The sequence below is a fragment of the Hemicordylus capensis genome, chromosome 2 (assembly GCF_027244095.1).
Source record: "Hemicordylus capensis ecotype Gifberg chromosome 2, rHemCap1.1.pri, whole genome shotgun sequence".
Classification (NCBI taxonomy): Eukaryota; Metazoa; Chordata; class Lepidosauria; order Squamata; family Cordylidae; genus Hemicordylus; species Hemicordylus capensis.
The window spans coordinates 194,029,176-194,052,594 of NC_069658.1; the positions used below are offsets into that span (position 1 = coordinate 194,029,176).

General features: G+C 46.5%; 1 protein-coding gene and 1 long non-coding RNA gene across 20 annotated transcripts in view; both read left to right on the forward strand.

Annotated features, from left to right (window-relative positions):
• LOC128343016 (gametocyte-specific factor 1-like) overlaps window positions 1-15,522 on the forward strand; it is a 44,485-nt gene extending 28,963 nt beyond the window's left edge. For 16 of the 19 annotated variants that reach the window (XM_053291330.1, XM_053291331.1, XM_053291335.1 and 13 more), the window contains one exon: window positions 15,315-15,522. In XM_053291330.1, the coding sequence (XP_053147305.1) occupies window positions 15,315-15,438 (124 nt within the window). In that variant the 3' untranslated portion in view covers window positions 15,439-15,522. Of the gene's footprint in view, window positions 1-3,618; window positions 3,711-10,044; window positions 10,123-15,314 lie in introns of all 19 variants that reach the window. The other 3 variants (XR_008315310.1, XR_008315308.1, XM_053291337.1) reach the window with 2 other exon arrangements.
• Window positions 15,523-17,944: 2,422 nt separating this feature from the next.
• On the forward strand, window positions 17,945-22,995 carry LOC128341694 (uncharacterized). Its single transcript, XR_008314515.1, has 2 exons — window positions 17,945-18,856; window positions 19,278-22,995. It is a non-coding gene; the product is annotated as an uncharacterized LOC128341694 (long non-coding RNA).
• The last annotated feature ends 424 nt before the right edge of the window (window positions 22,996-23,419 follow it).

Below are 23,419 nucleotides of genomic sequence, written 5' to 3' on the forward strand. Positions count from 1 at the left end.
CGTCTCCATTCCTCACAACTGCGAGGTCAGACATACAAAGCACCCTTCAAACACTCATGGAACATGGATTCCTGGTCAACCAGGCCAAGAGCCAACTGCTTCCTTTCAATCAGATTTGCTATTTGGGGGTTATCATAGACACCTTACAGGAGTTTCTGATCCTCTCCCCAGACTCTCTCTCTCTCTCTATTAATTGATTGATTGATTATTTGATTTGTATACTGCCCTTCCAAAATGGCTCAGGGCGGTTATATCCAAGATATCCTCCGGTTGATTCACCAGATGACTGCCTTAGAGTTCCAGTACTCACACTAGCCAGACTTCTGGGTCTACTGGGTCACCGTAGCATGTCTCCACCTTGCCAGAGTCAAACTTCCTTCTACAGTTCTGTGTTCATTTCACTGGTGGACCCAACCATCCCATCTTTCCTGGGGTTAGATCTTTCTGGACCACACCAGAGTGATCCTGACAGCAGACACCAGTCTCTTTGGCTGGGGTGCAGGGCATTCTGACTGCACTTCTCAGTGCAGGGGAAATGGATGGTGCAAGAGCAGGCCCACAGTATAAACTGGTTGGAACTCGAAGCCATTCTATTCGCCCCAAAATCGTTACATCAGATTCTGAAAAATCAGCATGTCTTGTTCCGGACAGACAATGTCGCCCCAAAAGCCCATGTGAACCAACAAGGGGGCTCCAGGTCTCTACACCAGGAAGCCTTGCTCTTGCTCCACTGGGCAACACATCATCTAACCTTGCTAACAGCATGTCCTGTTATGTCAGCAGGATCCTCAATATTAGGGCAAATTGGCTCAGCAGCACGGATATCCAGCCGGCCGAATGGAGCATCAGCACTTCAGTGTTTAACCTCATGAAACGAGCCTTGAGCATTCCACAGGTGGACCTGTTTGCCTTGCCAGTCAATGCAAGCTTCAAAGGTTTTTCTCCAGATTCCCGTGTGAGGGAGTGGAGGTAGTGGACACCCTCTCGGATCCACCTTTATACTCATATCGGTTCTCAGTCACCTGCTCCACACAATTCGCCTTCTGCAAGCTCAGGTGCTGCTTGTGGGACCACACTGGCCTCGAAGGCCATGATTTGTGCAACTCGTACATCCAACTGTGGAAGGCCCTTAGTTCTTAATGGTGACCCAAGACCACCTGCACAGAGGACCTGCCTCCACCAGGATCCAGTGTGGTTCAAGCTGAGATTCCATGGTTACACCTCAAGACACGATCATAGCATCCCATAGAGATTCTACTAACCGTATCTACCAGTCAACATGGAGGGTTTTTCTTCATTGGTGAAAACACAACGCCCTCTTGGGAGACGATTGCAGGCTACCAGAACTCCACTTCCTTCAAGAGGGCCTTGATAAGGGGCTCAAGGCTAATATATTTAAATGACAGGCAGCCTCACTGGCAAACCACCTTTCCACCTCCTTGGCAAAATGGCTTCACTCACAACTGCACCTTAAATGATTCCTCAAGGGTGTGTTGCTAATCTCACCCCCAACTGTTCATATGTTCCCATCCTGGGACTGCCACAGAGCTCTACATGTGCTCCATAAACTACCATTTGAGCCCATCTGGCCACTCCATTCCACTACTATACTCACTGACGTTTCTGGTGGCAATCACATCGGTCAGCTGTGTCTTGGAATTGCGTGCCTTATCTGCCAGGCCTAACTTCTGCATCCCTCCCACCCCCCGCTGCCCTACTCAATTTGCCTTACTTTTTACCTAAAGTGGCATCTATTTTTCACCCATCTCAGGACATAGTTATTCATTCCTTCTGCCCTAAGCTGTAGTGCACACTAGGGAAACAAACTGGCATACACTGGATGCCCATCGTTGTCTGAAGACCTGTCTCTCCCACATTGCTTCTTTGCCTTCCACGGATGCCCTATTTGTCTCCTTTCAACTTTCATTGATGGGTCAGAAGATCTCTCTCACTACCATTGCCAGGTGGATTAACGTGTATATTGCACTGGCCTGTGAAGTACAGAACTTACGGCTACCCCTTAACATGACAACACATTCTATTATTTCAGCAGTGACATCAGTGGCCTTCCCAACAAATCCCCCCCCCCCGGCTGAAATCTGCAAAGCCATCACCTGGATGTCTCCAGTGTTCACACATCACTTCAAGCTGGATTTTTGTTGCTCAAGCGGCCTTTGGCAGATGAGTTTTGCCACAGGTTCTTTCACCCTAGTAGATGCAGACGCTTGGGGCTCTTAGCTGCGGCATATCCCACATGAGATGTCCTCATCCAGCAGCAGAGAAAGGAGCATTGGTCACACTTACTGCAAAGGCTGCTTCTTGCTGCTCAGTTTGAGGACATCTCGACCCATTTGTCTAGGTGTCTGTATCTACAGGTTGTGTTCTTTCTGCTTTAACTCATTTGCTTTCTCTACCTTTTGACTTGGCTATTACAAACTGGGAGGGGTTATCCTTCCCAGGCTATTTAAGCTTTTTGTTCAAATTAACATAGTCCTGCCTACTGGAGCACGTGGGAAGGATAACCCTCATGAGAGATCCTCAAATCCAGCAGCAAGAAGAAGTCTTCACGGTGAGTGATCAATGCTCCTTTCTACCTGGACCTATTCCACTGAGAATCTTCTGCAAGGCACTCTAAACCTGACAAGGTTCAACAACTAAATGCAAGCCCCAGTTCCCAGAATATGAGGCCATTTTTTCATCCCTAAATATATACCCCAGCCACAGACAAGCAGTCATTCCACCCTGAATTTCTAATTTGAATTAAATAACTTGGTAGTTGTTCACCAGAGGCAAACAAGCACATGGAGAAGTGGCCCTGGCTGCTCTTCTTGCTGCAGCCCAGCCCTCAGATCAGACTCCTGGGAGAGTATAGCCTTGCTACAATCTTTCTTAGAGCCACAGCCCTGCAAGGCCAGGAGGTGTGTGCTCTGGGGAGAGAGAGCAAGAGAAGGGAGAGAGAAGAAGAGAGAAAGCAGGGATTGCATCCCCCTTCCTTCCAAAATACAAGCAAGCCGTCAAAAGATCAGATTTCCCATCAGCTAGTGTATCTTCCCAAGCAGGGAGCGTCCTCTAGCCCCTCCTCCCCATGCCTGTAATTTCATTTCTTTCTTTTTTGTCTAATTGCCTGGAACAGTCTCTAAACAAGCTTTTCCAGTTTCTGATTCCTTGGTGGTTCCTTCTGGCATCACCCCCAAGAGGGAAATGGGTTAAAAAATACAGCTCCTAAAGCCACCAGAGACTACCATTAGCAGGCAGTTCCAGTGTGTAAGACCAAAAATGGAAGTTGCAGACATGGGGGTGGGGGGAAGCTAGAGGAAGCTCCCTGCTTGAGAGGATTTGCTGACTGCTGGTAAGGGATCTTTTGCTGGCTGGCTTGTTAGTTCTTTTGGGGGGGGGGGTACAGCCCCTTTTGCTCTTACTGGCCAGCTGCTGTACATGTGTGTTCATATTTGAAGAAAGTCCTTCCAAGGTGCCATGCTCACATGCGCATTGGAATTCATGAGGGTGCTTGTGGTTTGGTTTTCTTCATAATGGGTTATGTATCCAGTCTTCCCCCTTATACACAGTACTTCCCCCCCCTTTCCTCTTCTCTCCCCCTGCCTGCCTCCGTCCAAAAAGCTCTGGATCAAATACAACCATGGGACTTAACCACCTAGCTTCCGGTCTGCGAGCCCCCCGGTCCTTGCCACGTGTGCTACCATGGAAGAATAGTAAGTAAAGTTACTACTCTTAGTATTTCTAACTCTCATTAGAATTTCCAAGTTCTCTCTTTTTCCTTTTAAAAAGGTTATCATGGTTGTAGCATGTGATGGCAACAGATGCTAAATGATTGGTAATTAAGCAGGAAAGAGCCTGTGAAGTCTTCTATATGCATCTGTTGGATAATTAGTTGATTAATACAAGCAAGCCGTGAGGAAGAAGAGGAGGAGAGCTGGTCTTGTGGTAGCAAGCATGTCTTGTCCCCTTAGCTAAGCAGGGTCTGACCTGGTTGTATGTGAAAGGGAGACTAGAAGTGTGAGCACTGTAAGATATTCCCCTCAGGGGATGGAGCAGCTCTGGGAAGAGCAGAAGGTTCCAAGTTCCCTCCCTGGCTTCTCTAAGATAGGGCTGAGAGAGAGTCCTGCTTGCAACCTTGGAGGAGCCGCTGCTGGTCTGTGAAGACAATACTGAGCTAGATAGACCAATGGTCTGACTCGGTATATGGCAGCTTCCTATCTTCCTGTGTGAGGTTGGTAACTGTTGGGATCAAGCACCATCACAGTCATTGGTTCATAATTGCTTTCGTGCAGTCATCCAGCTTTTACAGCACACTAGAGAACACTTATTTTATTATCAAGGTTGGTTGCATGCCACCAGTAATGTGACGCCATGGAACACAAGACTGTGACAGGTAGTTGTACCATAGCTGAGGTTTAACTCCTCTTTGGAGCAGATTGAGTCTGTGAATTCTCTGTTGGCCTTTGGTTTATCATACACTTTTTAGTACTCTCAGTGCTAAAAAAAACCAAAAAACCCTTTCATGTTCATGCTGCAACTGGGTGTTGGCAGTGGCTAAGCTGAATTAAGCTTTCTATTGATTACTTTCTATTGATTTCACCTTGATTACTGAAACCTTCTCTTGTCTCCAGCCATAACTCCACTGCTGAAATAATTCACCTCGCATCGCTCAGATCCTATGACACCCATTCCTTCTAAATTTTCTACATTGGCAGCCTGTCTACTCTTGTATCCAACACAAATTTCTGTGTCCTTACCCCTCCCCATTTCTCTGCCCTTGTATCCTGAAATATCCCTGCTGTATCCTTTGTTGCACTGGTATCACCCCAGCTCCTGGGAAATCGCCTCTATCCTTACACTCAGTCTTTTCTCCCCTCTTGCCTTATAGGCTTGCAACACCAGAAACTACAACATGCCATCTGTCTTCCTTTAAATCTTTCCACCTGAATGAGATGGGGCCACTTTATGGATGAGGCCTTTGGCTCAATCCCATAATCTTGACACCCTACCAAAACTTGAAACTCCACCATAATGTCAAAACTTAGATTTTGGAACACCTTGGGGCAGCAACTGGTTTCTTTGTAGCATACTGTGTACAGTCATTCATCATGATTTTAGCATCAGAGTTTCAAGTTATTCTTGTCTTGCTCGTCAAGAGATGGCGCTGTTTGCCTCTCCTTTCCCACAAGCAGCTGCCCTGAAATACAAGTGCTTTGGAAGAAGCCTATCTGGGAGCATAAATAGTATCTGGCATTTAAGTGAGCCCAAAACAGTTGTGGGGTTTTCAGCATTAACTTCTGTTGAATTTAGTGAGAGCTTCATGATGAACAGCTGCATTAGGCTTGACTTTCAAAGTTTCTTCTTCAGATCTTATGTGGTGCAACGATTAGGAATGTGTATGCATGAAGTTTATTCTTGTCTCGGACTAGAGAGGAATGGCTGAAATTCATGTTCATTCTTTTCGTTCTCTTGTCCTCTTTCCAAGGTGACAAAATGCCCCTTTCCCCTTCCTAAGATTATGAAGTGTGTGTGTGTGTGTGTGTGTGTGTGTGTGTTTATAACGATCACTTTGCAATTGAAAGCAGGGCAGTGCTTTAATTTGTGACTGAAAAGTCACAAACCAGTAAGTGAGCCTTTGGATATTGGAGAATTCTCCTGTTCATCAGGCTAAACGTTAAGCAAAAGGAGAGAGAGAGGGGTCATAAATTGGGTGTACAGAGTTTTATGCAGATTTGGACAGCCCCTGATGGGTATGACATTGTTTCATACCATGCAGGGCTGCTGGAGCTATATTGCCATATTCTGGAAATATAAAATCCAGGGGTTACTCACTCTAGGACTTAATTGGTTTGTATAAAAGACTTCTATACTCCAACTTGGGGCACTCACTTCCCACATGCTCCTCCTTCTCTCCCCCTCACCCTTCCCCATTTCTTTTGCTTAACATCTAGCTTGATGAAGAGTTCTGGAGAATTTGAGTTCACTCTCCCAGTTCCCCAGATATTTAGCAATAAATTGCTCTGAAACAGCCCTTCAACACTATACAGCACAGCAGGGGAAGGCTACAAATAAACCAGAAGGGGACAGACTAGAACCAGGAATAGAGCAGATGCAAACACATGACAGCTAGTTAAAAAGGTCAAATGACAGTGAAGAAGATGGCACATGCCAATGTCAGGTAAGAAACTCGGCATATAGACATTTATATACCAACTAGTATTTGTAAGCCCGTTTTAATAACGGGCTCGGGGGGGGTGCTGCTCTTGGAGCCCAAGTCGCGACGGGGAGAATGGAGAAGGGGAGGCTGCCGCAGCTCACCGTGGGTATAGATGTTGCCCCCCGCTGCCTCGCCCGCACTGTTGCCGCCATCGGGGCCAGTCGCCCCGCCGCGGCCTCCGCCACCTCGGCCCGCACTCTCCTCTGGCGTTGGCGGCGGCTGCTTCTCCTCGGCCCGCCGCTTCTCCTCCTCCCGGCCCTCTCGCTGTGGCAGCCGCTGCCGCCATCGGGGCCAGTTGCCCCCCCGCGGCCACTGCCACCTCGGCCCGCACTCTCCTCTGGCGTTGGCGGCGGCCGCTTCTCCTCCTCCTGGCCCTCTCGCTGTGGTGGTGGCCGCCGCCATCGGGACCAGTTGCCCCGCCGCGGCCACCGCCGCCTCGCCAGCACTCTTCTCCGCTTCTCCTGCTCCAACATGGCCGCCCGTGTCTGGGCGGCCGTATCTTTTTGGGCCGATCTGGGCATGCGCTCCGCACATGCCCAGAACAGCCCAAAAAGACACGGGCAGCACGGCCACACACTTTAGCCTTTTTATGATATAGGATGCCAGAAACCACTGAGCCCAGATGGGAGAGTGGGATGCTAATGAAAACATATAGTGAGCATTAAAAAAACCTGGTGGAATGGTGAGAACCAGTGGGCCACTGTTATTCCTGTATACAAACTACAGAAGGGACAGGGAGGGAAGGATTGGGGGTGGCGTAGCACTGTATATTAAAGAAGGGATAGAATCAAACAAGCTAGAAAACCCAAGGAGGACTGAAGTCCTCCACAGAATCATTATGGGCGACATTGTGAGGACGTGACAGGAAATGTGTTACTGGGGACCAAGGTTCCTTCTAACGGAATCCCAGATGTTTTTGACTACAACTCCCATAATTCCCAGCCAAAGGCCATTGTAGCTAGGGATGCTGGGAGTTGTAGTCAACAACCTCTGGAATTCCCTGTTAGAGAGAAGGCTGCGGGTGCATGCCATTGCCCTCTGGATCAAAACGCTGAGAGTGACCTGGAGCAAAACGGAGAACATAGGATGCTTCCATATACTGAGTCAGACCATTGGTCTGTCTAGCTCAATATTGTCTACACAGACTGGCAACAGCTTCTCCAAGGTTGCAGGCAGGAATCTCACTCAGCCCTATCTTGGAGATGCCAGGGAGGGAACTTGGAACCTAAATGCTCTTCACAGAGCGGCTCCATCCCTTAAGAGGAATATCTTAAAGTGCTCACACATGTAGTTGTGTATTCATATGCATCCAGGGTAGACTCTGCTTAGCTAAGGGAACAAGTCATGTTTGCTACTACAAGACAAGCTCTCCTCCCTGTCAAGGAGAGACAGGGTTGTAATAAAGAGTGACTTCAATTACACTCACATAGACTGGACAAATACATATGCAGGTATTGACAGGCCAAACTTCTGTATATGCTAAATGACTGCCTTGGAACAGTTGGTTGTGGAACCAGAGAGAAGGCAAACCTGGACTTAATCCTGAATGGTGCCCCGAATCTAGTGTGAGATGTCAAGAGTTGTAGAACTGCTAAGGAACAGTGACCATATTGCGATCCAATTCAGCTTATATGCAAGTCGAGCACTACCAAGGAAGTCCCAACACAGATGCATTGGACTTCAGAACAGGAAACTTCTCAAAAATGAGAGGACTGGTAAAAAGGACATTGAAAGGGAGAGTCAGGAAGGTCAAATCACTCCAGAAAGCATAGAATTTATACAGAACCACAGTAATAGAAGCTCATTTGGAATGTATACCAAGAAGGAGGAAAGTGTTCAGGAGGACACCAGCATGGCTAACAAAATGGAGTCAGGGAAGCTATAAAAGGGAAGAAGACTTCCTTCAGAAAAAGGAAGTCCTACCCAAATGAAGAGAACAGAAAGGAACACACATTCTGGCAAAAGAAATGCAAGGAGACAATAAGGGATGCAAAAAGAGAGTTTGAGGAGCAAGTAGCTAGAAGTGTCAAGGAGAATAATAAAAACCTATTTAAACATATCAGAAGCAAAACCTGCCAGGGAGCCAGTTGGACCCTTAGATGATGCTTGTGTGAAAGGGATTATTAAGGAGGATAAGGAGATTGCAGAGAAGCTGAATGAGTTCTTTGCATCTGTCTTCACGGCAGAGGATACTGACCATATCCCCGCTCTGGAACTGAGCTGCTCAGGCTTGAAGGCTGTAGAACTGGGCCAATTTGTGGTGTCAGAAGATGTTCTAAACACAGGGCTGCTCAACTTTGGCCCTCCTGCAGATATGGGCCTACAACTCTCATAATTCCTGACTATTGGCCACTGGCTGGGGATTATGGGAGTTTTAATTCAAAAACAGCTGGGAGGCCTAAATCGAGTAGGCCTATTCTAAACTGTCTTGGAAAATGAAAAATTAACAAATTGCCAGGGCCAGATGGCATCCACCCAAGGGTTCTGAAGGAACTCAAATGTAAAATCGCTGGTTTCCTAGCAAAAATACGTAGTTTCCCCTCTAATATAAGGCTCTGTTCCAGAGGACTCGAAAGTAGCTAATGTAACTTTAGTTTTCACATAGGGATCCAGGAAACTACAGGCCAGTTAGCTCAACTCCTGTGCCGGGTTAATTGATGGAAAGCATATTTAAGGACAAAATTGTTAAACATATAGAAGAACAGGCCTTGCTGAAGGAGAAGCAGCACAGCTTCTGCAAGGGCATGTCTTGCTTCACTAACCATTTGGAGTTCTTTTGAGAGTGTCAGCAGGCATGTGGATAAAGGTGATCCAGTTGACATAGTATACTTGAACTTCCTAAAAGCTTTCGACAAAAGTTTCCCAACAAGGTTCTTGAGTAAACTTACCAGTCATGAGATAAGGGGACAGGTTCATCTGCAGATTGGTAACTGGTTGAAGGACCAGAAACAGAGGGTAGGTATAAATGGACAGTTTTTTCACAATGGAGGGAAGTAAGAAGTGGGGTCCCCCAGGGATCGGTACTGGGACCAGTGTTCTTTAACTTGTTCATAAATGATCTAGGAGTTTGAGTAAGCAGTGAAGTGGCCGAATTTGCAGATCACTAAACTATTTAGGATAGTAGGATCCAAAACAGATTGTGAGGAGCTCCAAAAGGATCTTTCCAAACTGAGTGAGTACCCTGTTTCCCCGAAAGTAAGACCTACCCCGAAAGTAAGACCTAGCAGTAATTTCTGATGTACCACTAATTGCCCTAGTGCATTTGGGGGGGCTAAAATTAATATAAGACACTGTCTTATTTTCGGGGAAACACGGTAGCTGACAAAATGACAAATGCAGTTAAGTGTAAGCAAGTGTAAAGTGATACACATTGCGGGGGAAACCCCAGCTTCACATATATACTGTTGGGGTCTAAGCTGTCAGTGACTGACCAGGAGAGAGATCTTGGGGTCGCAGTGCAAGTGTCAACTCGGTGTGCAATAGCTGTGAAAAAGGCATATTCCATGCTAGGGGTCATTAGGAAGGGGGATTGAAAATAAAAATACAAACATTATAATGCCCTTATACAAATCTATGGTGTGGCCACATTTGGAGTACTGCTTGGAGTTCTGGTCTCCCTATCTTAAGGACACAGTAGAACTGGAAAAGGTACAGACGAGAGAGAGCAAGTTAATGAGAGGCCTGGAGCACCCACCTTATGAGGCAAGGCTTACATCATCTGGGGCTTTTTCATTTGGAAGAGAGGTGACTATAGGCAGGCATGATAGAAGTATATAAAACTGCATGGAGTAGCGGAAGTGGACAGAGAAATTTTTCTCCCCCTCTCACAGCACTAGAACCAGGGGTCATCCCATGAAACTGAAGGCCAGGAATTTTAGGACCAACAAGAGGAAATACTTTTTTACACAGTATGTAATTAATCTATGGAATTCTCTGCCACAGGATGTGGTAATGGCCGGGGTGAAGAAATGTTGGCTCAGTTTATTGGCCAGACAAAATATTTTATTCATCAAGCTGTGTTGGTACATTGCTCATCAGTACTTTTCCCCCACTCAGGCATCATCTATCATTCATCCCATACTAATGAATTTCTGCAGCCTTGGTAATGGCCACTAGCTTGGGTGGCTTTAAAAGGGGCTTGGACAAAATGCACAGAGGACAGATCTATCAATGGCTACTAGTCTGGTGGTGATAGGCCAATTCCAGCCTTAAAGGCAGGATGTTTCTAAATACCAGTTGCAGGGGAGCAAGAAAGAGGGCACATCCCCACCTCTTGCCTGTGGGCTTCTCAGGGGCATCTGGTGGGCCACTGTGTGAAACAGGATGGGCCTGATCCAGCAGAGCTGTTCTTATGATTTGTGGTGATGAAACCTGGCAGAGATGGGCCGAACTGGTGTGATGGCATGTAAGGTTTGTTATTCCAGCTTCCAGGCAACTTAGCTGTAAGGATGTTTGCAATTTCACTTTCACTAGAAGGAAGAATGGTTGTAAATTTGGATGGGATTAACCTCCCATAAACCTTTGGAGTAGATGATAGATTGGGGATATAAGAATATCCCAGAATATAAGAAGGGCTAGAGAGTAATTTGGTCAGATGTCCCAAAATAAAGGGGTCATCAGATGTCCAGGAACAAGATAGCTAAACGAGGGATGCAGTGGACTGAGAAATGGGAAACTTGAGGAGCAAGGGATTTGAGGCAGTTTCACATCTTAATGTGGACTCATCTCCTGCCAGTTCATTAGTTGCAGATTTCCAATTTACAACTTGTTGCCTTTGTTCTGCCCTTGATGGCCAGCCAGTTGCATATACTGTTTTATAACACAGGCACTGGGTAGCGTGCAAATGCATACCTTAATATGCTTCTGGCAGTGCTTTTATTTACAGGTTATTGCTGATGTATATCACTGGTGGCAGCTAGTTCTTTATGCCAGAGAAAAGCCTCTGACTGCCACCCTCTGGTCTGCCAATTGAGAAGCCTCTTGTCTTTTTTTACCAGACAAGGAGGAGACCTGTGTTTTGGCAAATGCATTCTCTTCACTTTCTGGGAATAAGCCTAGTTTGGCCTTGGACATTTAACTCCATGTAACTGTGGGAAGCATGCCTGCATTAATGGTGAGACACACAGAGGCTGAAGTTCCAGCCTCAGAACCCTTGATATCAGGACTGAGGCTCTGAAAGCTACTGCCAGAGTTGGTTCTAAGCGATAGAAATCTCCAGGAGTTCCCAAATAGTGCTTCTGCACATGGAGGTGTGGGCTGAAGATGGGAACTCGCAGTTTTGTAATTATGACTGTTTGCACATATTTTTGTAAACTTCTATACGTAGATAATATGCCACGGATTATTACAATAACAATAACTTTATTATTTGTATAGCTGCCCCATAACAAATTATTCTCTGCTCACAAAACATAGTGCAGCCTAGAGGCAGCTGTTCTCATTTGAAAGTGGGATGCGTGCTGGTTCCTTACTTCAAATTTAGTGCTGTAGGTGCAGGCTCGACTAATGCTGTTCTGTTTTTCCCTTGGAACTTGACAAAGCCACTTGTGACGAAGGAGCCTAACAATGTTGTTTACTTGCGTTGAGCAAGTGGCTAATTATGAACCTGCTTTGTGTTTGTGTCTGTCTTCCTCCATCTGGAAGATCGTGGGCACAGCCTGCCAAATCGCTTCAGCGGGACAGGGAGCAGTACCTTTTTATGCATGAGTAAAGCAGGTCCTTGCTTCTCCATCACCCTGCCACTTTTCCAGGTACACTGCTGCACCACTCAGAAGTCTGCGCGCAGCCACAGGGATGCACTCAGCTGCCTGTATGTAGCAGCAAGACGCACATTTGCATCCCACAACCATGCACAGGTTGCTGAGTGCAGCCACATGTGGGTTTCTGAGCAGCACCGCACAGCTCCCGGAAAAGCGGCTTTACTCATGCTTAAAGGTACCGCACCTTGCCCCACTGAAACATTTGTGCACGTCCCTAGATCATGGTCAATGAAGTTCTGGGAAGATGTCCTAGAGCAGAGATTTTCAAAATGGTTTACAAATGTGGCTCCATCCAGGTGGTCTGTAGGGTAGGCATTGAAATTAAAAAACCGTCACTTTCTCACTCCTCCCATTGAATGGCAATATGACATTTTGGCATCATCTTTTCTTGTTGCTGTGCCGTGATCATGGGTGTGTACAGAGATAGCTGATTGGCCTGGGCACAAAATCTAGATGTCTTGAGAATGTGAAACCAGTGTGATCAGGCTAGACATGGGGGAGAGGAATGAGACAACAGTGCTCTGTGCCTTCCTTTCCTACTTCCCTTTGGAGGAGAAAGTAGCTTGTCTGTTGGGCTGGCACTCGGTCCAAGCACCCCAGCATGCCTTTCCAGAAGGGCAGCCAAATAAGCATACACCATACTTTCCTTCCATTCTTTGGAGCAGGGGGCAGTGATGATTCTGGGTTGCTGTTCAGCCAATATACGCTGGATGCCTTGGCCACTTATTCCCCTACATTGCAGGGAATGGAAGCACAGAGCATGTCTGTTTGGCAGGTATGCTTAGTGTGCTTTGGCAAAGTAGCAGGTGAACAGAGACACTACACACCTTCCTTCCCTTCTCTGGAGGAGGGAAGTGGCCCTTGGCAGCTGCTGCCCAACCCAGGTGCACTGTGCACCTTGGCCAAACAATGCCCAAGAACTCCACTGTCTCCCTTGGAGCATGTCCTTCTGCCTGCCTCTCTGCTGAAGCGTCCCAGCATCCTTTGGCAGAGTTACTTTTATGCTTTGGCATAAGCTTACTCCTTAAGGAAAGTAAGCTTATGAGATCACCCAGCTTCTGTGTGTATGTGTATGAGTACTTCACAATGTTCTAACAATCTGAACCAGGTTTAGTACTATTGTAGGGTCACCTCAATGGTGATATCTTTCACCCCAATTCAAGATGGCGGATGTGTGAACGTTTTGAGGTGCAAGTGGGTTAACTAATCAGCCTAACTTATTTGAACCAAATTTGGTAAAGTTGTAGGGACATGAGGGGATACTTCAGTGACATAGTATGTGATGATGTCATGCACCTGAGTCAAGATAGTGGGCACATGAACATTTGAGGTGCAAGTGGAACTGATTTGAAGTCAGTTGGGTATAGATGTAGAGACACCTCCGTGCCATAGTATGCGAGGATGCCATCCACCAAATCCAAGATGGTGGACGTTTGAGGCACAAGTGGGAACCAATTTGGATCAAATTTAATTCAGTTGTAGGTAGACATAGGGACACCTCAGTGGCATAGTTTGTAATGATGTCATCCACCCCAATTCAAGATGGTGGACAAGTGAATGTGTGAGGCATAAATTGGTAATTATCAATTAAGATTGTAGTGAAAGGAAAATATGCAGATTAGTTCTCACCAGAACTTGCTTGTTCTGAATAACCAACCTAATGAAGCCATTTGCTGTAGATTAGTGAGGATTGTAGAACACTTTGTTGGGTACCTTGACAATCAGTATCTCATGTGTGCCCGGCTGTCTTGTGCGTCCGCACACTTCCACAGAAGGAGAATCTTTTAGTGGGAGGGAAGTTGAGTTTTCCATAAATAAGAAATGGGTTTCCTTGAGCCATTTTAAATGCAAGACAAGACTGTTAACCCCATAGAACGACTTTGAAGAGAACTATTGCCAGTCTGAAGCTGGGCAAATATGTGAAATGGGAAGTTAACAGGCAACTGGTTGCCTGTTCAGATTCTTCCAACCCCACCCCCCATGTCGCTAGCTTCAAATTCTTCAAAGTGCAGCTTAACTTGTCGTGGTGATGCATGTGCAAGCTCACTTCCCCTTCAACTGTGTGGAGCCAGAACTGTTGGTATGGAGTGAAAGGCATTAATGTTGTCTCATAAGGTAATCATGGAGATAACGAAATATAAGCAGCTGGGTTGAGTCATGGTACCATTGTATGTAACGCAGCCACTTAGAGTCGCTCTGCACTTACAATGCCCCATTAAGCACAGTGTTCTTAGAATATCCGAAACATCCTTCTCTCCCTGCCTTTGCTTTCATTAATCCACCTAACTGAACCACCTAAAAAAGATTGTAACAGTAGATAGTTGCATGTGACAAATCTTGTCCACATTCTTTAGAAAAACACAAGATGTCTTGGTACTTCTCATCTGTTAAATTTCTAATGAAGTACAGAATGGAAGAGAAGCCTGCCTTCTATAGAATGCCCTTGTTTACGAGGACTTCGAAGTCTTTGTCCCATTTTTCAGTTCCTTGCCTGTATAAGAAAAGACCTGTGCTGTGTTGGTTTGTGCTGTATATTAGCCAAAGGGGCAGAAATTAAGTCTGCCCACAGTTTTTGTTCTTAACCCTTTTGGGGAATCACTTCTGTGGATAAACAGCTGCCTATTCCTCCTAATCTTTTTGCCACTGCTACCAAGTTGACTTCTTGTATGGCTGAGTCCACTAGAACAGCCCTTTGTCAACAATTTTGAAAGAACCCAAAACTACAGCAAAAATGCAAACTCAAATTAGTTACCAAAAGAGCATACCAGGGAAAACAAAAGGATGGGGAAATGCATCCACTACCTTCCCTAACACTGGTCCCTACACCGAGTCCTCTTTCTCGTCTCAGCGTCTGGCTTGCTGGGCAGTTCCTTCCCAATATATACAGTTTTCTGGCCCAACAGTTTTTCAACACATCCAGTCAGAACAAATAAAAATTTCCTCCATTTCTCAAAATCTTTTCCCTCCAAAACCAACTATCAAACAGCTAATCCAGATGTGAAACTGCAGGAAAAACAAGTATGGACCTTTGACCCTGCACAGAGACCAGGCAGCATTCTGTACACATCCTAGTTACAATCAGGATGTTTTTTGAACATAATATATAATATTATACAATTCTTTTATCAGGGCTTATTTACAAAAATCAAGAGGTGTAGGCCTCGTTCCTCCACAGCTACTCTTCCTTCTGTTCATAGTTATTTATGACAAAGCTGTGGACGATTCACTTGAAATAATGGCTTAATGGAGTCGCAGATAGTTTTGCCTAACACCTATTGTGCATGGATCTTCATGACTTCTTTTTTAAGACCTAAAATTTTCTACTTTTAATTTAATTGCAGGTTCTGGGAATTGAAGACCATGGCAGAAACTGTCCCTTCCAGTGGCTATCAAGTGCTCATTTCTCAAGTGCTCATTTCTACTTTCTTGGACATTTTGGAGTGCCGGCAAAGAGACTCAGACTAGCTAAACTAAACAAACTCTGGGTTTTTAGGACTCTTAAACCTAAATGTAGCTGTTGAACACCACAATTAAAATGTCATTTTTCTAGTTGAGGTTACTGTATAGGGTTTGTTGTTCGACCAAATCACAATGCCAGATCAGAGCAATGGTCTGCTTGAGTCGCATAAGTCCCATGGGCTAAAATAGGTCTGGATCTTTCAAAAATGTAAATAGCTTTATGTTCAGTTGCTTTGCCTGGGAATGAATAGGAAAATGTGCCTTGATGATATGTAAGGTTGCCAACTGTCCCACACTGTGTGGGATGTCCCGACTTTCAGCGGGAAAATGCTTGTCCCATTCAGGATTCAATTTCTTGTGTTTTTGAGCTTGAGGGAGGAGGGAATTTAAACTTTTGAAGCCGTGGTGCCGGAGCAGGGCAGGAGGCAAGAGCTTTCCTGGCCCCTCCCAATTTCTGGCAATGGCTGCTCCAGGGCAGGGCTGGCTGGGGTAGGCACCTGGACAGGCTGCTAAAAATTAAGAAAAGCACTTGCCACGGCACAGCCACTGACTGCAGGAGCCGGAGGAGGGAGTCGGAGGGCGGGCGACGCACATGCGCAGAAGCCTGAAATGGCCCGTTTGTCTCATTTGGAGAAAGGCAAGGCTGAGGAAGGGAGTCTTTTGCCTGCCCTCTCTCCGACCCCCTCCTCCGGCTCCTGCAGTCAGTGGTGGCGGCGGCGGCACGGTGAGTGCCTTAAGTGCTTTTCTTAATTCTTTTAGCAGCCTCTCAGCACGCACGCCCGCCCCAGGTGGACCTGCCCCGGAGCAGCCATTCCCAGAGTTTAGGAGGCACTGGGAGAGCTCTTGCCTCCCGTCCTGCTCCGCTGCCACTCAGCAGTGGTGCGGCTTTAAAAGTGGTGGTTGTTGTTTTTTAGATAAGCCCCACCCCTAGGTGGCCGTGCCCTCCGCCCCCTCAAGTCCCGGTCTCGATTTCAGCCAACGCAATGTTGGCAACCCTAGTGGTGTGGTGCTTTCTTGTCATTGCTAGCAGTAATGGCTGTTTGGGGCCAGAGAGAAATAAAGCAAAAATACTTGACTTGGCATGACTGGAGTTGTTGTCCTCCCTCTACTGGAGTGTAATGCCATGTAAGTAGAGTTGTGTCCTTCAGGGCTGTTTTCGTTGGACACCATTACACCCTAGTATGGGCAGGGTTGTGTGTGCAACTTTGCTACCTCAGCTGTCAGATTTCCCCTGTTTGTTCCGTCTTCTCCCCCAGCCCCTGCCAAAATGCTATTAGTTGCTCCTGTCCCTCTGTAAGCTGCACAGAGTAAGTTCTTCCCTGCAGTTGTTCCAAGGCATAAGTGGCTTGACAACTGCATCCTTTAACCTTGTGGACCTTGAAATGGTATGCTCATCTGAAAGTAGAGATGAGTCCGAACCGGTTCGGAGGCCATTGTAAAGGCCTCCGAACTGTCCGGACCTGGCCGGTTTGGTTCGGGTGGGGGGTCTCCTTTTAAGGGCGGGGAGGGTTTACTTACCCCTCCCGCCGCTATGCCCCCTCAAGCGCCCGTATTCTTTGTAGAAATTGGGGCGGCAGGATACCTCCCCGCCGCCCCTTCTGCCTCCAATGCCGCCTCCAGGATGGGCGCGCGCGCGCGGCTTCGCTTTACAAAGATCCTGTTGCTGGTGCTGAGGGACTCACAGTTTAGTAATTACTGCTGCCAGTGGTATTGGAAAAAACCCGAACAGAAGCTGGCACAGCACCGAGCCGGCCTCCGCTCTGGCGCTGCCGCCGCCCAGCAACCACTGAGAACGGCTCCGCCAGGGAGGACGTGCTGTCGCCGACGCACCGCGGCGCCCAGGCAACCCTCACTTCCAGCTTCCATGCGACTTCCCCCCCACATGGCAGCCATTCTGCCACTCTGTATGTGGGGGGGAAGTCGCATGGAAGCCAGAAGTGAGGGTTGCCTGGGCGCTGTGGCAGGTATCCTGCCGCCCCAATTTCTACAAAGAATACAGGCGCTGGAGGGGGCATAGCGGCGGGAGGGGTAAGTAAACCCTCCCCGCCCTTAAAGGGAGACCCCCCCTTCGGTGCCAGTCCGGACCGCTCCGGACCATGCACATCCCTATCTGAAAGTGCTTTCGGGTTTTGGATAGGGATGGGCCTGGACCGGTCTGGAGGCTATTGAAAAAAAGCCTCCGGACCGGTCCGGACCTGGGTGGTTCGGTTCAGGGTAGGGGGTAGCTTTAAGAGCGGCGGGAGGGTTTACTTATCCCTCCCGCCGCTTTCCCGCTCTGGCGCCGTAATCTTAAGAGTAATTGGGGCGGCAGGATACCTCCCAGCCGCCCCTTCCCTGATGTTGCCGAAAAACCTCCCAGGAGTGCTTTGCGCACGCCACAGAGACATCGTGCGCGCGCTTCACGTCTCTGTGACGTGCGTGCGTGCAAAGCACTCCTGGGTGGTTTTTCGGCAACAGTGGCGAAGGGGCGGCAGGGAGGTATCCTGCCACCCCAATTACTCTACTAATTATGGCGCCACAGCGGAAAGCGGCGGGAGGGGTAAGTAAACCCTCCCGCCGTTCTTAGCTACCCCCCACCCCAGTGCCAGACCGCAGTTTGCGGTTCCGTGCACACCCCTAGTTTTGGAATATGCTTTTAGAAGTGGAGAAGAGGCTGACACAAGGGCTCACCTGGGGTAAATATTCAAGCATTCACTCCTACCTGTATGGGAGTGACTTAATCATGATCAGCAATTACATTGCTGGCCGAACATTTAGATTACTTGAGCATGTGGATGGGCCCTGATTGCAGGAGTGCTTCTTATGGTTTGTCAGTGGTGAAGCCCAAGCAGATGCTGGAAACATTATCATAAAGTTGATGCCATAAAAAGGAGTTGGGTTTGGATTTCATGTCAGTGATAAATGCCCAACCTCAGTTTTCTTTCTTTTTAAAAGACGTTTGGCAATCATGAATTGGCCATTAGTAGTTCCTCTTATCTAGCAGGTTTGTAGGTCTGTTACTTCCATGCAAGGGGCATGTTTAGTTACTGAATAAAGACTAGAATTTTGTTAGAAGATTATCCCAGACAGCCTGTGGCCACCAAGACTAAGACCCAAACAGTTCCCACAAGTGCTTCCTTGTTTAGCATAGCAAACTCCTTTTTCTGTTGCATGGTAATACCAGACACTGAGGCTGTGGCTGCTGTGATTTCCAGTGAACAGCTAAATTTGTTTTCTGTGCATTTCTGCGGAAACTATTTGTAGAAGTTTAAAGAATGTAAAAGCAATGTTATTAAAATAATTCTTGGCCGTAGGTTGTGTTGATTCATTGCAGTTCAAGAAGAGCACTTGTAATGGACCCCAAGGTGGTTGGATTCATTTTGGTGAAGGTACAGGAAGCATTTCCATGATCCTTAAGCAGCTTATCAGAGTTGAGTCCTCAAAGGTATGTGATAGTTCATATTCTCTGTGCCATTCACATAGTAGTTTTGTTTACTGGTTACCACATTGCCAGGAGGGACAGCAAAAAGAGCAGCTCAATGGAATTCTAGTTAAAGTGCCTACCACATTTACTACTGGTGTGCAGTCAAGCTGCCTTATGTGTAGGTAGCTACCAAAAGTCACCACTTCCCCCCCCCCACCTTTTGGTCAACTGTTCCAGAATTGTGTGTGTGTTAAAAAAACACAAAAACACACACAGAGGTTATTCTTCATGAGATCTACTTTGGTGTTAAATATAAAAGAGATTTAGTCTACTACAGAGCTAGTTGTTGATCAAATATAGTTTAAGAGTTTGAGACTAGTGTTTCAAATCCTCATTCTAACAGAAGTTGACCCAACCAAAGAGGTTTCCTCTTCTGTTACAGAAGTGATCATTACAGAAGGAGCTGTCACTATCAACCTGGAATGTCTTTATTGCTACCAAAGCTATGTTAAGCTTGTGTTACACACTAATAAATACAAGTCAGATATATGATGAACATGTAACAGAGATGTAAATGTCGGGGTGGGGGTGGGGATACCCGAATTCTAGAGTTACTTATACATTTTCTCTGAGATGTGAGGGGTTGTAGGATTTACACACACTATTTGGCTGTACAGGGTTATTGGAATGTTCTCATATCACTGAAATCAAATCTGTGATGCAGTCCTTGTTGAAAAACATCTTCACTTGCTTAGTAGGTTCTCTGTCAGCTTCCCTGCTAGCAGATATTTAGCAGATGGGGGTGGTAATCCAGATCAGAACCATGGCACGGGAAGAGGGTTAACCCACTGTGGTCCCGATCCTATTTTACCATAAATAACCAGTAGAAGGCCACATCTCCTCTGGGCCAAGTAAGCCACAGGCTTGTAACTGCTAATCATTTAGGCTGTAATATTTTGAAGCCAGGCAAGCAGTCTGTTTGCACATCAGCCTCTTTAAGAAGAAAATCCTCTGGGAACCAGCTGCCTTCAGGAGGCTGTTGTGACAAAGTTTGAGGGAGCTTGCCTGCTTTATAATGCAAAACCAGTCTCCCATTTGATTGCTGAAAGCAAAAATGTGCTTATCTTCTGTATCTGCAGTTCCCTCCCTTGCCCCCCACAGATTTGATTGACTTCCTTTTGTGTTGAGCTTGTACTGGATAAAAGCAAGAACAATGAGCCTCCCAGAGGTAATTAAGGAGTTCATTTGGGTACTGATTTGAAAAAGAAAAGCTCCCAAGTGTGTTGGCTACCTTTTTGTTGTTTAAAGTGTGTTTAATTCTAGCTGTGCTTGTAGTATTGCACATTTCAAGCTCTGTTTCTGAATTGTAAAGCCTCGACTCATATAAAAACAAGAGTGCAAGAGTTGGTGGTGATCACTATTCTTGATCTGGACACGATTTCGCCTCAATCCATGTGTCCAAGGCACCATTTGCTAATAGTAGTTTGTTGTTGTTTTTTTTGGCGGGGGGGGGGTGAATCTTGGGTCATCTATAATGCTTACTCCACATGAGCCTTTTAAGCCTGTCAGGGAGGGTACAGGCTAGGGTTGCCGTATTCTGGCTCTCCAAATCTGGGTGCCTAATTTGCATATTGTGTAAATTGGCTTGAAAATATTTTTTGAGCAGAAGAGTGACTGCATGTTTTGCTCCATAACTCTGCTTCTTCAAGGGCTAGAGCTTAGCTTTCTTTCTTTCTTTTTTTAAGAAGAAAGCTGAAATCCAGGCGAATCTGAAATCCAGGCGAATCTTAAGCAATCAGTGAGATGCTTAAAATCTGAGTGAAACCCAGAATTTCGGAGGGCATGGCAACTAGACAGGCAGATGGTTGGAGGCTGTAATCAGTGTTTCATTAAGGGAGGGCAAGCTACCACCATGCCTCAAGGAGAAGTGCTGGGGAATCCAAAATTCCCAAGATCCAAAATCAGGTGCTGGGGAACTACTGCTCAATTCCTTGATCATTGGCTTGTGGGGTCCTACAGGGTTGGTTTTGTCCCCCATACTATTTAACTTCTACATGAAACCCCTGGGAGCAGCCATTTGGGGACTTGGCAGCAGTGCAACTGTGTGTGTGCTTGCTTGCGTCCCCTGATCCTAGGGAGACAGTGGATATCCTGAATTGGGGGCTGGAAACAGTGATGGGCTGGATGTGTGCTAGTAAAATGAGATTGAATCCAGACAAGATGAAGGTGCTGTTGGCCAGTAGGAGAGCCAGTTGTAGGGTTAGGAGCATAGGAAGCTGCCATATACGGAGTCAGACCATTTATCTAGCTCAGTATTGTCTTCACAGACTGGCAGCGGCTTCTCCAAGGTTGCAGGCAGGAGTCTCTCTCTCTCAGCCCTATCTTGGAGATGCTGCCAGGGAGGGAACTTGGAACCTAGATGTTCTTCCCAGAGCGGCTCCATCCCCTGAGGGGAATATCTCCCAGTGCTGCTCACACATCAAGTCTCCCATTCATATGCAACCAGGGTGGACCCTGCTTAGCTAATGGGACACGTCATGCTTGCTACCACAAGACCAGGGTTGCCAACTGTCCCGCACTATGTGGGATGTCCTGACTTTCATCAGGGAAATGCTCATCCCGTTTGGGATGCAGTTTCTCCCGCTTTTGCACCTTGAGTTTTTTTTTTTTTTTTAAATAAAACTGCCACTGAGGGGCAGCAGAGCAGGGCAGCAGCAAGAGCTCTCCTGCCTTGCAAACTATGAAAGGAATGGCTGCTCTCTGGGGCCAGGGCTGACTGGGGCGAGTGGTGCACTGGTGAGTGGCGACAGGCGCACTGCTGCTAAAAGAAAGCCTGGAGAGCACTCACTGTTGCGGCCACCGGCCACTCACCGACTCTGACTGCAGGAGGCGGGCGGGCGAAAGGCTCCCGTCCTTGGCCCTGCCTTCCTCTAAATGGGGCAGACAGGCCAATTTCAAGCTTCTGCACACAGCACGGGGCTAGTGCTCCAGCTTTCTCGAGAAGGCAGACCTGGCCACAGTTGCCTACACCTTAATCACGTCATGGCTGGATTACTGTAATGTGCTCTACGTGGGGCTGCCCTTGAAGAATCTTTGCAAACTTCAGTTGGTGTTATATGTGACAGCTAGGATTGGGACCATATTCCACCCATTCTGAAAGCGCTATATTGGCTGCCAGTTTGTTTCTGGGACCAATGCAAGGTGCTGGTTCTGCTCTTTAAAGCCCTTAATGTTTTGGGCCCTGGATATCTGAAAGACTGCCTGCTCCCAAGGGTTTCTGCCTGCTTTGACAAGGTCATCGGAGTGGGCTCAGCTTTGTGTGCTGGCAATGAAGGAGGCTCGGCTGTCCTGCACACGGGGCAGGGCCTTCTCAGTTATTGTCTCCAGGATTTGGGATGCTCTCCTGGTGGGCATCTGCTTTCCAGTCTCCATTTCAGATTTTAGAAAGCAACTAAAATCACGGCTTTTTACCCAGACTTTTATGAGTGCTTTCTCTTTGTTGCTATTTCTGTGCTGTGTCGCATGGTTTTATTGTGTTTAACTTTTTAAAATAGATTTGTATGTTTTCCTATATTCCTATTTAATATTTATATTGTGTTAACTGTTTAATAGTTTTGTACATTAAATTTATTGTAAACCACCTTGAGATTATTTTGCTCATTTAAAACAAACCCAAGGGGTTTTTTTTATTTTGGGATTCTGAACCTCGCAAATCCCCATTTGCCTTAACACAACATTTCAAAGGGTTTGAAACCACTGTCTCATCCTGGTGTAATATCTGGCTTGCTAACAAACTGCAGTTAGAACAAACCAGAATTTGCTGGTTCTGCACACAACAAATAATCCCAGATTATGCTAAAGCAAGCACAAAGGCAGCAAACTTCCTTTCCTCACAATCAAGCCTGAAACTCATGCTAGGAATCCCAGAAGGGCTTTTTTTAGGTAGAATAAGCTTTTAAAGACTGCCTGGCATTGTCATGTAACTTTAATCATAGCTGCTGTTCTACTTATATTATCTGCTTGTCTCTTATTGTGTGTTTTTCTTTTTTATTCTTTTATCATGGATTTTTCTTCTTCTTGTAAGATGCCCTGAGCAGCAGTGTGCTGGAGGGGCAGGATATAACTATTTTAAATAAAACTAAATCATGATTTTGTATCTATTTCTGAACTTGCCCATTGGCTGCTTATCTAAAAGCTTTTTTAGAATTACTTAACTAAGAAGATCCTTTCTGCCTGGTCTGTTACAGCACTTTTATGGAGATGAAGAACCCTATTTAAAAGCAGCTAGCTGAGATGGTAATCCTTAACACTTTATTTAGAGAACATTCTCCTAATCTGGAATGATTCACAACTGCATAAAGTTGAACTTCATGTACCTGATATTTGTATGAATGCAGAGGTCTACAAGACTTTCAAGACGCCAGCATTACCCATTGGTCAGCCCTTTTGTACATGTGGAAGCCAGCCCCACTGGTGTTCCGGAAGAGCACATTTGCACAACTATGGTGCACACTTGCACAGTGGAACTTAATTGTCTTAACGAATGTTTTACTTTGTTTTTATTCTGTTGTAAACCACCCAGAG